Here is a 14,197-nt window from a genome sequence, read left to right as displayed (position 1 = left end):
ATCAATGTTCTTAGGTAGATCTTCTGGGCAATTTGTTACAGCTTCTATATAATCAGCACTTGCTGCATCACCTTGTACTTTTATGTTATGGAGATGGCTTATTTTCTTAAACTTCATGTGTCAACCTCTACTAGCCTCAACTTTTCGTTCTGCAGCTTCCTAACCTCTTTCAGGCATCATAGAATGAAGAGTTAGGGCATTGGTTTAAGGGAATATAGTAGCTGGTTTGATCTGCTATTTATACCACTAAAACTTTCTTCACATCAGCAATAAGTCTGTTTTATTTACTTTCTTTCATTTTTTAAATTGAGAGATAGAAAGAGAGAGGTATTTTTGATAGGGTCTTACCATTATCTTCCTGCCCTAACTTCCCAGTAAAATTACAGGTGTGTACCACATGTGCCCAGCCTGGTTTTGCTTGGTCTAGCAACCAAATAGAGGTCTTTCATGGGATTCAGACTCTGAGCAGTGCAGCACCGTGGGTTGGCCTGTTTTGCTTTCTTATCATTTGTGCTTTCACTCTATCACTTTAATTTCTTTCAAAAACTTTTCCTTGGGAACCAGCAGTTAGTGTAATGGCTATGTCGCTGGACTCCCACGTAGTCGACCGTGGTTCGCGTCCCGGACCCGGTGGCTTAAAACTCACGCCGGGCGTGTGTGCGTGTGTGCCCAAGATCCCGAGAGGAGAATGGAGGAGAAGGGATTGCGGCGTGACCATCCCCCCTGGGGGGTGATTTCTCGCTTTCTGTCTCTATGTCTCTCTCTGTCTGTCTGCTTAAAATTTTTTTACTATGAACAATCTGTAATTTTTGTGTCATTTAAAAATGAGATATATGAAACTTTATTTTCACGTCTTGTGATATATGAGAATGTACCAATATTGTTATTTTAATGAAGAAACACTAAACAAGTAGCATTTAGAGCTTTGTTTGCTTGTTTGACTAGAAGGGAGGAAGAGGTGAACAATAATTCGGTAAATGTTTTCTGTTTTAGCATTAGTTTCCTACTTTTTTGCTTTCTAAGTTGAATATCCATTGCCATTTTACTTTTCTTCCAACAAAAAATACAAGAGTTGGAAATTGTCTTTATGAATGTAGAATAAGCTGTTCCTATTATATATTAAGACAATATAGTCGTTATCTGAATGCAGAAATGAATGAACTGTCTTTAGAAAATTGGTATCCACTATTACTTTTACTTATGAAGATTTTGAACTTTATCAGTTTATGGGAAAAAATAGGAAATTCTGTAATTATCGTTTCTAAATAAGGTCTAAATTATTTGTAAAATTAATATTATATTGCCTATGATGAAATACTGAACAATTTACTGTTCATTAATTTTTTCCAGCCTTGATAAATTGCACACTGCACTTTCTGAATTATGTTTCTCTATAAATTATGTACCAAACATGATAGTATGGGAACATACCTTTACTCCACGAGAATATTTGACTTCTCATCTGGAAATCCGCTTTACTAAGTAAGAAAGAATATAAACTATTTTTGTTTATTGGTTTAGTTAATGAATTTGGTATATTAATTATTAATATCTATATAGAAGTTTCTTTTATGAGAAATCATTTGTAGAACTATTGTAATACAAAGAATAATGAACTAATAACAAAACATTTTTCCCAAAGTTTGTTTAGCTCCTCTATGAGTGACAGGGAAATATAAATAATAGCAAACTAAAATTTGCTTAAATAACCTAAATTCTTGTTCCATAGTTATTATTAGCTCGTAATTCTCGGTAAGGCATTCATTTCTGTGAATATTAGCTTCCTTATATGCAAAACGAGAAGATGAAAGCAAATCAGTGTCTATTTCGGCTTGCAGATAGCAACCCAGTGTAATTATGAAATCAGTTTAGTAGGTTGCAGTCAGCATATAAAGAAAGAAGAGGGAGGTATAGAATGGAAAGAAGGAAGAAGTAGAAAAAAATTACATTGTATATTGTAAGTAGAAATGTTGCCTTTTGAAACTTTTTAGTTATGTGTTATATAATATGTATGTATATGCTGAATTGTGGTGTGAGATTCATATCCTGCAGTCAAGTGTTTCATTTGATCATCATATTCAAATGTTTGAAGAAATTTAGGATCATATTTTGAATTTGAATGTATGCTGGTATGCCAGTAGAATTCTCTTGAGGGCTCAGTTCCAACTAGAATTTTATGTTATGTATATACTTCTCAAAGTGATATTGTGGTAAGTCAGAAATCTTTTAATTTTAGAAATATTGCTTCACACTTTTTCTAAGCTTTTTTCTTATTAAAGAAAATGTTAATTTATTTAATAAATTTTTCTTGGAAGTCTTAAAGCAATTTATAAAACAAGGTTTTGCTCAATATTTTTCAAAGTTTTCTTTTTAATTAGCAAATACAGGTATACCTCAGAGATATTGTAGGTTGGTTTTAAACTGCTGTAATAAAGTGATTCATGTGATTTTTTTTGTTTGTTTTTGGTTTCCCAATACATATAAAAGTTATGTTTACACTATACTGTAGTCTATTAAATGCACAATAATAACACATCTAAAAAAAAACAATGTGCATACCTAAATTACAGAATACCTTTTTTTTCCTTTTTTTTGAGAGGTTTTTGCTATAGGGCATGTGCGCTCGCCAGAAAGACAGAGAGAGACAGCGAGAAATCACCCCCCAGGGGGGAAGGCCACGCACGCCGCAATCCCTTCTCCTCCGTTCTCCTCTCGGGATCTTGGGCACGCACGCACACGCACCCGGCGTGAGTTTTAAGTCTCCAGGTCTGGGACGTGAACCACGGTCAACTACATGGGAGTCCAGTGACATAGCCATTATGCTAACTGCTGGTCCCAAGGAAGTTCTTTCATAAGAAACCATTCACTCTCCCCATCCTTAAGAAATAACTTCTTATCCCTTGAAGTTTTGTCATATGATCGCAGCATTCAGTCCACATCTTCCTGATTCTGTTTCTTTTGGGCCCTCAGAAAAGTCATGATGTATTTTGCTTAGGAAAAATATAGAAAAATAGGTCATGTTTTTTCTGACAACCTAGTAATTCTAATTATCTCATTATTTCCACTTAATCTACAGTTACTTCCACCACTGATTTCTTGAACCCCCCTTAGAGTCATCCATGAGGGTTAGAATAAATTTTTTAACTCCTAACTCCTGTTAATGTTGGTATTTTCATTTTCTCCTGTGAATCATAGATGTCTTTATGGCATCTCCAATGGAGAACCCTTCCCAGAAACTTTTTCATTGGCTTTGTTCAGATACTTCAGACAAATCGCTAATATGTTTTTAAAATAAGACTTGAAGGTTGAAAATAACCTTTGATCCACATGCTGCAGTGTGGATGTCGTATTAGTAGGCATTAATCTCCTTGTGCATTCCAGTCAGAGCTTCTGAGAGACCATGTACATTGTCAATGAGCAGTCATAGCCAGAAAGGAATCTTTATGAGCAGTAGGTCTGAACAGTGGGCTTAAATATGTTCATTAAACCATTCTGTAAATAAATATGTTGTCATCCAGACTTCATTATTCTATTTACAGAGTATAGGCAGAATAAACTTAGCATCATTATATTTTTAAAATTTTTTAAAAAGAATAATTTTATTTAACTTTACTTATTTATTTATTTTTAATTTGACCAGAGAGGGACAGGGAGTAGGGGGAAGCAAGCCACCAGGTCCAGGACTATAACCACGGTCCGCCATGTGGGAGTCCAGCACCCTCAACCATTACGCCACCTGTCAGTCCCGATTTAGCATCATTATTAAAGGCCCTAGGATTTTCAGAATGGTAAATGATCATTGGCTTCAAGTCAGTTACAGCTGGATTAGCTCCTAACAAGAGTCAGTCAGTCATTTGACGCTTTGAAGCCAGGTATTGACTTCTCTCCATCTGTAAAAGTCCTAGATAGTATCTTTTTCCAATATAAGGCTGTTTTGTTTACAGTGTTTATTTGTTGTTTAGTGTAGTCACCTTCATCAATGTTCTTAGGTAGATCTTCTGGGCAATTTGTTACAGCTTCTATATAATCAGCACTTGCTGCATCACCTTGTACTTTTATGTTATGGAGATGGCTTATTTTCTTAAACTTCATGTGTCAACCTCTACTAGCCTCAACTTTTCGTTCTGCAGCTTCCTAACCTCTTTCAGGCATCATAGAATGAAGAGTTAGGGCATTGGTTTAAGGGAATATAGTAGCTGGTTTGATCTGCTATTTATACCACTAAAACTTTCTTCACATCAGCAATAAGTCTGTTTTATTTACTTTCTTTCATTTTTTAAATTGAGAGATAGAAAGAGAGAGGTATTTTTGATAGGGTCTTACCATTATCTTCCTGCCCTAACTTCCCAGTAAAATTACAGGTGTGTACCACATGTGCCCAGCCTGGTTTTGCTTGGTCTAGCAACCAAATAGAGGTCTTTCATGGGATTCAGACTCTGAGCAGTGCAGCACCGTGGGTTGGCCTGTTTTGCTTTCTTATCATTTGTGCTTTCACTCTATCACTTTAATTTCTTTCAAAAACTTTTCCTTGGGAACCAGCAGTTAGTGTAATGGCTATGTCGCTGGACTCCCACGTAGTCGACCGTGGTTCGCGTCCCGGACCCGGTGGCTTAAAACTCACGCCGGGCGTGTGTGCGTGTGTGCCCAAGATCCCGAGAGGAGAATGGAGGAGAAGGGATTGCGGCGTGACCATCCCCCCTGGGGGGTGATTTCTCGCTTTCTGTCTCTATGTCTCTCTCTGTCTGTCTGGCGAGCACATGCGCCCTATAGCAAAAATCTCTCCAAAAAAAAAAAATAAAACACTTTTCCTTCATATTTGTAACTTGGCCTAGCTTTTTCACTCTCTCAGCTTTCATTGTGCCTTCTTCACTAAGCTTAATCATTTCTAGCTTTTGATTTAAAATGAGAAGCGAGACTTTGTTCCTCTTGAACATTTAATGGCTATTGTAGGGTTATTCGAATTGGCTTAGTTTCAGTATTATTGTGATTCAGGGTATAGGAAGTCCTAAGGAGAGGAAAAGAGAGAGAAGAATAGGGAATGGCCAGTTGGTGAAGGTGTCAGAACACATATTTATCTGTTAAGTTCACAGGTGCATGGTTTGTGGCATCCCAAAATAATTACTGTAGTAACATGGAAGATCACTGATCAGAGATCACCATAAAAGATGCAGTAATATGCAAATGTCTGAAATATTGCAAGATTTCCGAAATGTGACACAGAGAAGCAAAGTGAACACATGCTGCTGGAAAAATGGATCAAAAAGACTTGCTCAATTAAGGGTTGTCACAGACCTTCACTTTGTAGAGAATGTGTATCTGCAAAGCTCAATAAAATGAATATACCCATAGTACTTGTATTTGCATCATATGCCTAACATTGTGTAAGTAGTAATGAAATACTATAATGCTTGCTTAGAAGCACATGAGATAAGACTAGAACAATTAGAGAGTAAGATAGGACAGTATATAAATGGGCACAAAATTATTAAATTATTAGTTGACTGTAGAAAAGACTGTCATTGAATAAACTTATGCTCTTAGTAAGGCAGGTATCCTTATAGTAAAACGCATAATGCCCTGGTATTTAAAACAAAGGGAAATTATGCCTTTTGATGATAATTATTAAATGTGAGGATTGTAAGAAATTTATATAGAGCTTAAAATATCTCCTGACATGTAGCAGCGCCAAATGAAATCAAGCTATGGACTTATCCATTATTCTTGTTCTAACCCTTAATCATATTAATGCAGTTTTTAAAACTCTCCATGCACTTATGACTTATTTATGTTTTGATGTATTTATATTTATTCTTTTAAAACCTCCATGCATTATGACTTATTAATGTTTTGACTTTATATTTATTCTTTCTGTTTTGACTTATTTATATTCTTGTTTCATTGTAGATTCTAGGTATTCATCATTTTTTTTTTTTTTTTTTTTTTTTTTTTTTTTTTGGGGAAGGGAAAATTTCATATTCAGTATACATACATATGTGTATGTATATGTGTGTGTGTGCGCATGTATATATATATATATACACACACACACACGTACATGTGTATCTATATATGTGCATGTACTAAGGTTTTATAATGGGCCAGATGTGGGATGATAGTAAAAATCTCTGATCTTCACAAACTTACTGTCTAGGAAGGTGAGATAAAATGTACTCACATAAATCTGGGGCAATGACAGTGCTGTTAGGACAACTGTGTGTGTATGTGTGTGTCCAGCGTTGTACCTTTTGGTGGCATAATCCTTCTTTTCTTTTTGGTTTGGGAAGACTAATGACAGTAATTTTATGGTTTTGTAAGAACTCGTTTTTAAAATTAGCTTTTGCTTATTTAATATTAGGAAGCAAAAGGTTTACATAAATAGAAAAGTAAGAACTCTTACTTCATCTTTTTGCTTAACCTTATTTAAAGGTCAAGAAGTGATAAGAGGTTTTTTTTTCTCTTTTTCCCCTCCTTAGGTCAATTGTTGGGATGACTATGTATAATCAAGCTACACAGGAAATTGCAAAACCATCAGAACTTCTAACAAGTGTAAGAGCATATATGACTGTACTCCAATCAATAGAAAACTATGTACAGATTGATATTACAAGAGTATTTAACAATGTTCTTCTTCAACAAACACAACATTTAGACAGTCATGGAGAGCCAACCATTACAAGTCTGTACACCAATTGGTAAGGAACACATTTAGAAATTTGGAGTGATAGAAAATTTTTTTGCAATGAACTACTTAGAAAAAATTAAATTTCATGGATAACTACTTATTCATGTTTATTTATCAGTTAACTTTTATACTCCATTATAATGAATTTTGAATTAAACACTTTCTCCTGATTATCATTTTCTCCCTAGGTATTTGGAAACACTCTTAAGACAAGTCAGCAATGGCCATATAGCTTATTTCCCTGCAATGAAAGCATTTGTGAACTTACCTACAGAAAATGAATTAACATTCAATGCAGAGGAATATTCTGACATATCAGGTGCATAATACAATAAAATGGTTTAGGGAATGAAGAAAATTTTGTTTGCTGGTGTCATGATTCTTTGTATTTTGACTCTGCAGTTACTAGGTTATTGGAAAAGTCATGACATATTTTTCTATGCAAAAATATTCCTGACTTTTCTAATGACCCAATGTTGTCATTATTTTTTTAGAGAATTATTTTATTTTACTTTATTTATTTATTTAAATTTGACCAGAGCGAGAGTGAGCAGGGGAGAAGGGCACAAAAAAAGCAAGCCACTAGGTCTGGGACTCGAACCACAGTCGATCATGTGGGAATCCAGCACCCTTAACTACCATGCCACTTGCTGGCTCTGACTTAATATTATTTTCGCTCAAAAATGTATTCATAATATATTCATAATTACACATTATTTCTTAGCATTATTTTTCTTTTTAAAGTTTATTTCTTTCATGAAAGGAGAGAGAAAGACAAACACCTTCAAAAGGGTCTCATGCTGCGATCCCATCTCCCAATTCTAACCCGATCCTCAGTTTTTCAGCTAGCCAAGATTATGGGCACAATACAGTTTAGCCTAGGACCCAAACCCTGAATCTTCCATATGGCTTCCAGCACTTCAGAGTATTGTGCTATTACTGTGCAACTATGGCTGGACCATGTATCTTAAAATTGCCTCTGCACTTTTGTGCTACCTTCTTTATTGCAGATATTTTTCTCAGGATCTTGTGTGAAAAATTTGTATCTGTAATGGCATGTTCCTTTATGTTAATGTCTGTTTTCTTAAAATTTGCTTTTGTTAAAAGTAATTACTTTTTCTTTCAGAAATGAGGTCATTATCGGAGCTGCTAGGCCCATATGGTATGAAATTCCTAAGTGAAAGCCTTATGTGGCATATTTCATCACAAGTTGCTGAACTTAAGGTAATATAGTCTTTATCAATTTTAGCTTTTAAACATTAAATCTTTATAAGTGTTTCAGGAATATGAGCAATAAACTTAGAATGTTAATTGCTGTAACCAGACATGAAAGTTCTGAGAGCTATCAGGTCCTTTCAGTGGCATCATAGTTTTAGTTGTGTCTGTTTTACAGAAAATGGAAAGCCTACAAGAAGTGACCTGACTTGTTAAAGGGGACTGACATAGATGTCTTGGCTTTTTTGGTAAAGCCTTCATTTTGTTGTGTCATGATGCCTTTTTTTTTTGAGTGACCAGGTTCAAAATTCTAGCTAGTATTATTTGTTCAGATTTAATTTGCATGTATTATTTTTCACAGATTATGAATTGTGATACAACATTAAGCTTATTGCATTTTTCCCCATTAAGCAATCTTTTAAAAGGAGAGGCAATAATACCCATTTAGGAACTTAAATTTTTATGTCAAACTGCCCTGAGTTTCAGTTCTATCACTTTTTGTGCTTTAATTTTGTGTAAATATTTAAAATCACTAAGCTTTGGGACCAGCAGTTAGTGTAATGGCTATGTCGCTGAACTCCCACATAGTCGACTGCGGTTCGAGTCCCAGACCTGGTGGCTTAAACTCACGCCAGGCGCGTGTGCATGTGTGCCCAAGATCCCGAGAGGAAAATGGAGGAGAAGGGATTGTGGCATGGTCATCTCCCCTGGGGGGTGATTTCTCACTTTCTGTCTGTCTCTCTCTGTCTGTCTGGCGAGCTCGTGCGCCCTATAGCAAAAACCTCTCAAAAAAAACCAAAAAAAAATCACTAAGCTTTTACTTTGAGAGAATTATATGAGATAGTGCATGTTAAGTTTTTAGGTACTCAGCATAGTATCTGACACACAATGTACACTGAGTAAATGTTATTTGATATACTGTCGTCATTTAAAAGGCATATTTACAGTTCTTGTATAGAAATCAACTTTTTAAATACTTTACAGTATGGGTTTTAGGTATGTTAACTTCCTCCTTTTCTTGAGAGAGAGAGAGATCTATTACTATAGGGTGGGTGCACTTGCTGGAGAGACAGAGGCAGAAAGTAAGAAATCACCCTGGGGGGGATGGCCATGCAGCAATCCCTTCTCCATTCTCCTCTCAGGATTTTGAGCATGCACGCACATGTGCCCAACATGAATTTCAAGTCACTTGAGTCCAGGACTCAAACTGTGATGGGCCATGTGGGAGTCCAGTGCCTTAACCATTACGCCACCTTCTGGGCCTTAAATATGTAAACTTCTAACGTAAACAAAAGTTGAAATGCTAGTTTTGGTTCTTTCTAAAGCAATATTATTATTATTTATTAGATTAATTTCCTTATAACTACATGATCTCTTTTCTGTGTTACTATTCACAGGCAACAAATGTCTCATCTTCAATTTCTTATTTTCCTTTCAGTATAAGATAATAGAAAACTTATGGCTCAGTAACTTCACTTTTACCTACATTTTAAAAATATTTTTAATTTGTTTTAAAGTTCCTACAGGACTACAAGATCCCGTTAGTTCTGGCCTTCCAGTTTTCCTTACTTCCTTTCCTCCCACAGCCTGGCTGGCCAGCTTGCTATGTATCATCTTAAATACTATTCCTGGATATTGGCATGGCTTGCACTCTCACGGCATTCATATATCTTTCAAACATCACTGTATCAGAATATTCCTTCCTGACCATGGTTTCTAAAAATAGTAAACATCGCTATATTCTCATTTATTTTAGTTTTTGCTATAGGGCATGTGTGCTTTCCTGAGAGAGACAGAGAGAGAGAGAAGCAGTGAGAAAGAGAAATTGAGAAGTCACCCTCTGAAGGAGATGGTCAAGCCACAGTTTCTTTTCCATTCTTATCTTGAGATTTTGGGCACAGTTGCACATGTGCCAAGTGTGTTTTTTAATACCAGGTCTGGGACTCAAACCATGCTGTTGGCTCTGTGGGATCCATCTGCCTTAACCACTTTGTCACCAGCTGGCCCCATTTTTTATTCTTTGACCAGCTGTAGCTAATGACCTTTCATGCTATCTGTTTAAGTCCCTTTCACTAGAGTATTATAAACTTAATTATAAACCAACTTAAAAACATGGTGCCAAAATACTCCCTAGATCATAGTAGGATACAGAAGTAAAAATAGCTATTTTCTTGATTTTTTTTTTTTTTTTGGTAAGGTTTTTGTCAGAGGGCATGTGCACTTGCTGGAGAGAGAGAGAAGGAAAGTAAGAAATCACCATGTAGAGAAGAATGGCCATGCTGCATTCTCTTCCCTCCATTCTTCTTTTGGGATTTTGGACAAGCATACATACATCCCCAGCTTGATCTTGAAGCCTCCAAATTTGGGGCTCAAATGGTAGTTGACTAGGAGTCCCGTGCCTTAACCACCACACCACCTTCTGGCAGTGCTTCTTGATTTTTTACTTTGTTCCAGGACTTTCTAAAGTCTTTTTATTAATTTTATCAGTTCCTTAAACAAATGTTTTTCCCATTTTACAAATTAGGAAAGTAAAGCCAAGAAAGATGATCTTGTCCCGGCTTACATGGTTAGTAAGTTGTGAAACTAAAATCTGAGCCTGCATTGTCTGCCTGGCTCTAGAGCTTGTGCTAGTACCATGCTATACTGCCATGCTGCCCTGCCCCTAGAATTGAGAAACCTCAGTGTCATCTCACCCACCCTCATTAAGGCAGGAACACATATCCCATTTTCCTAGGTGTGTGATTTGGTCTTTTTGAAAAATAAAGTAGTCTCAGGGCCGGCAGGTTGCATGGTGGATAAAAGCTCTGGACTCCCACGTGGCTGACCATGATTCAAGTCCCAAACCTGGCAGCTTGCTTTCTCGCTTTCTCTCTCTCTCTGTCTCTGTCTCATTCTGCCCCTCTCTGGTCAAATTAAAATAAATAAATTAAAGTTAAATAAAATAATTATTTAAAAAAGAAAAGAAAAGAAAGCAGTCTCATCAGTTACTCTATATCTCCAATTCTAACTCCTAAAAGATGAAACATATTCCTTGCTATCAAGTCTTCCCTAAAAAAACAAACAAAAAAATACTAAATTACAGTGATTTAAATTTATTCTCTATACATTCTAACTTATTTAAAATACCAACTTTAGATCTGATTTCACTACTCCTCATTAATTCAGAAATGCTGAGACTAGGAGGAAAAACAATTGAGGTTTCTTAAAATGTCATACAGGGGCCAGCAGAGGGCGTGGTGGCTAAGGGTGCTGGATTACTATATGGCCAATCTAATTCTCTTGAACCAGTATATAAATATTAATTTTTGATTCGTCCTCATTTTTACACCAAGAGGCAAAGATAGTCTTTGATAAGATTAACCCTCACAAGGGACCAGCAGTTAGTGTACTGGCTATGTCGCTGGACTCCCACATAGTCCACCGCAGTTCGAGTCCTGGACCCGGTGGCTTAAACTCACGCTGGGCGCATGTGCATGTGTGTCCAAGATCCCAAGAGGAGAATGGAGGAGAAGGGATTGAGGCGCGGCCATCCCCCCTGGGGGGTGATTTTTCGCTTTCTGTCTCTCTATCTCTTTCTGTCTTTCTGGCAAGCACACGCACCCTATAGTGAAAACCTCTCCAAAAAAAGAAAGAAAGAAAAAGATTAACCCTCACATATTTAAAAACTATCATGAATTAACCTTTTTTGTCCCCATGTAAAATGTATTTATATTCTCTATCTTCATCATCTTTGTCTCTCTTCTGTACAAATTCTTTTTTTTTTTTTTTTAAGAAGTTTTTGCCTTAGGATGCATGTACTTACAGAGAGAGACAGACAGTGAGAGGGAAAGGGAGAAATCATACACTCTGGGGTCTGGTCATGCCGCAATTCATTGTCCATTCTCCCTCTGGGATCTTGGGGCTGCATGCATACGCACCTAGTGTGAGTTTCAAGTCACCAAGTCCAGGTCTCGAATCACAGTTGGCCATGTGGGAGTCCAGTCTAGTCAACTGCTCTCTCATCTGCTGGCCCCAAACCTCTGTTCTTGATACCACTCTTAGAGAATAGTGCCCTGAACTGAGGCTAAGTTTCAGGTAGAAGTTCAATTAGTGGCAGAGCCCTTATTTATTCTCAATAGATACTGTACTTACAGAGTTTAAAATAGTATTAACACTTTCGGTAGCTCTGTCATACTCTTTCCACATCAAATTGCAATCAGATTTTTTTTTTCTTTTTCTTCTTTCATATGCTGACCTTATTATTTTTATTATTTTTTTTTAAGAAGAGATTTTTTGCTGTAGGATGCATGTGCTCACTAGAGAGGAGACAGAAAGCAAGAAATCACCCCCTTTCCCCGGGGGGGATGCCACACTGCAGTCCCTTCTCCTCCATTCTCCTCTTGAGATTTTGGGCATGTACACACGGGCCCAACCTGAGTTTTAAGCCACTGCGGTCGACTGCATGGGAGTCCAATTATGTACCCATTACGCTATTTGCTGGTCCCCATATGCTAACTTTAAACCAAGTCTTGGCATATCTTATATTTTGTATGCCTTTTTAGATAAAAAAATGTAATCTTTTTTTTTTTGAGAGGTGTTCGCTGTAGGGCGCATGTGCTCGCCAGACAGACAGAGACAGAGAGACAGAAAGTGAGAAATCACCACCCAGGGGAGATGGTCACTCTGCAATCCCTTCTCCTCCATTCTCCTCTCGGGATCTTGGGCACGCACGCACACGTGCCTGGCGTGAGTTTTAAGCCACCGGGTCCACGATGCGAACCGCGGTCGACTACGTGGGAGTCTAGCGACATAGCCATTACGCTAACTGCTGGTCCCGGCAAAAATGTAATCTTTATAGTTAGTGAGATTTATCTTTTTTCTTAGAGTATAGATTTTATAATCTCTTTTCAATTCATTTGATTTAAAGTTGATGTGATAATAACGTAAATAATGTCAGCTTTTAAAATGCTATTGAATTCTCTTACTCAAGAATATTGTTTTTTGCTTGGATTCTTTTTCATATTCTTAATATTAAACCTGAGTCAAAAGGGTAGACAAAATAAACTTCTTATGTAAAGGGCTAAATTCCATGTCTTTGAGATATATGGGTATAAATTGTCTCAGGTTTCTCAATAAATATAAATATGCTCCCAAACTAATATGATTTAAGATACTAAAACTTTTTTCCATAATACTTTTGATTTTAACACTTTAGTAATCTCCCATGTAATCTTCCTTACTTGACTTCTCACATATTTTATTTATGATGTACTGTTGAACACGTTGGAGGAAGACTTAAAAGATGATGATATTTAGGGTGTTTAGGGGCTTTTTGTTTTTTCTTTTTGTCTATTTAAAAAGTGAAGGTCAATCTGCCCCTATCATATTTTTATATAAATACTCAAAGCTTTATATAAAATGTTTACATTACTAGCATTATATCTCCATCAGTTAGATTTTTTTAAACAAATTTAGTCCTGGGACCAGCGGTTAGCGTAATGGCTATGTTGCTGAACTCCCATATAGTTGACCATGGTTCGAGTCCCAGATCTGGTGGCTTAAACTCACACCAGGTGCGTGTGTGTACATGCCCAAGATCCTGAGAGGAGACTGGAGGAGAAGGGATTGCAGTGTGGCCATCCCCTAGGGGGGTGATTTCTTGCTTTTTGTCTCTCTGTCTTTCTGGTGAACGCACATGCCCTAGAGCAAAAACCTCTCAAAAAAAAAAGTTAGTCCTAAGAATTCAGTTTTCTGGAATTGTACAGTGCTTTACAGTGATTTATTTGAGAGTACTATTGACCCCAAGTTATATTCTAGATTGATCTGGATTCAACTATATAAGAACTGAAGGTGTCACTCAAGACTGTTTCCTTAGGCTCTGTGTACTGAACCATTCTTTCCTGTGTATTGTAGTATTTTTTATTATGTATGAAATTCTGCAGATCATAATAATATAATGATGTTTCATACAGACAGGTTCAGTGTGTCTTTTTTTTTCTCTTTAAATTTATTTATTTGTTACATTAATTCACTATACATCATTACAGCATACAAATGAATTTTCCATCCAAAATACGCTGTGTATTGACTCAATCAAGCACATCAGCATACATGTTATCAGCAAATAATTTTCCAATTCTTATGTCTTGTATACTTTGTTTTTTGTTTTGCCATCCTTGATTCCCTATCCCTCACCCTCTGCCATGTCCCACCCTCCTCCCACATTGTCTCTGATATCCGTGGTTGCTTTCTATGCCTTCCTCCCCCCATTTAATTGATTTGCTAATGAACTTAATTAGTCTAAATATATCCAATAGCTAG

At 36.6% G+C, this 14,197-nt stretch overlaps 1 protein-coding gene across 1 annotated transcript in view; it reads left to right on the top strand.

The window, feature by feature from the left end:
• The window catches only part of NCKAP1 (NCK associated protein 1), a gene marked incomplete at its 5' end in the record, with an annotated part of 112,364 nt that overhangs the window by 72,216 nt on the left and 25,951 nt on the right, over positions 1-14,197 (top strand). Inside the window, 3 exon segments of the mRNA XM_014586051.1 lie at positions 6,474-6,692; positions 6,871-7,001; positions 7,809-7,906. Of these exon segments, the coding sequence (XP_014441537.1) occupies positions 6,474-6,692; positions 6,871-7,001; positions 7,809-7,906 (448 nt within the window).

This window comes from Tupaia chinensis, unplaced genomic scaffold (genome assembly GCF_000334495.1).
Source record: "Tupaia chinensis unplaced genomic scaffold, TupChi_1.0 Scaffold000111_1, whole genome shotgun sequence".
NCBI classification, from domain to species: domain Eukaryota; kingdom Metazoa; phylum Chordata; class Mammalia; order Scandentia; family Tupaiidae; genus Tupaia; species Tupaia belangeri.
This window is presented reverse-complemented; position numbering and strand designations above follow the sequence as displayed.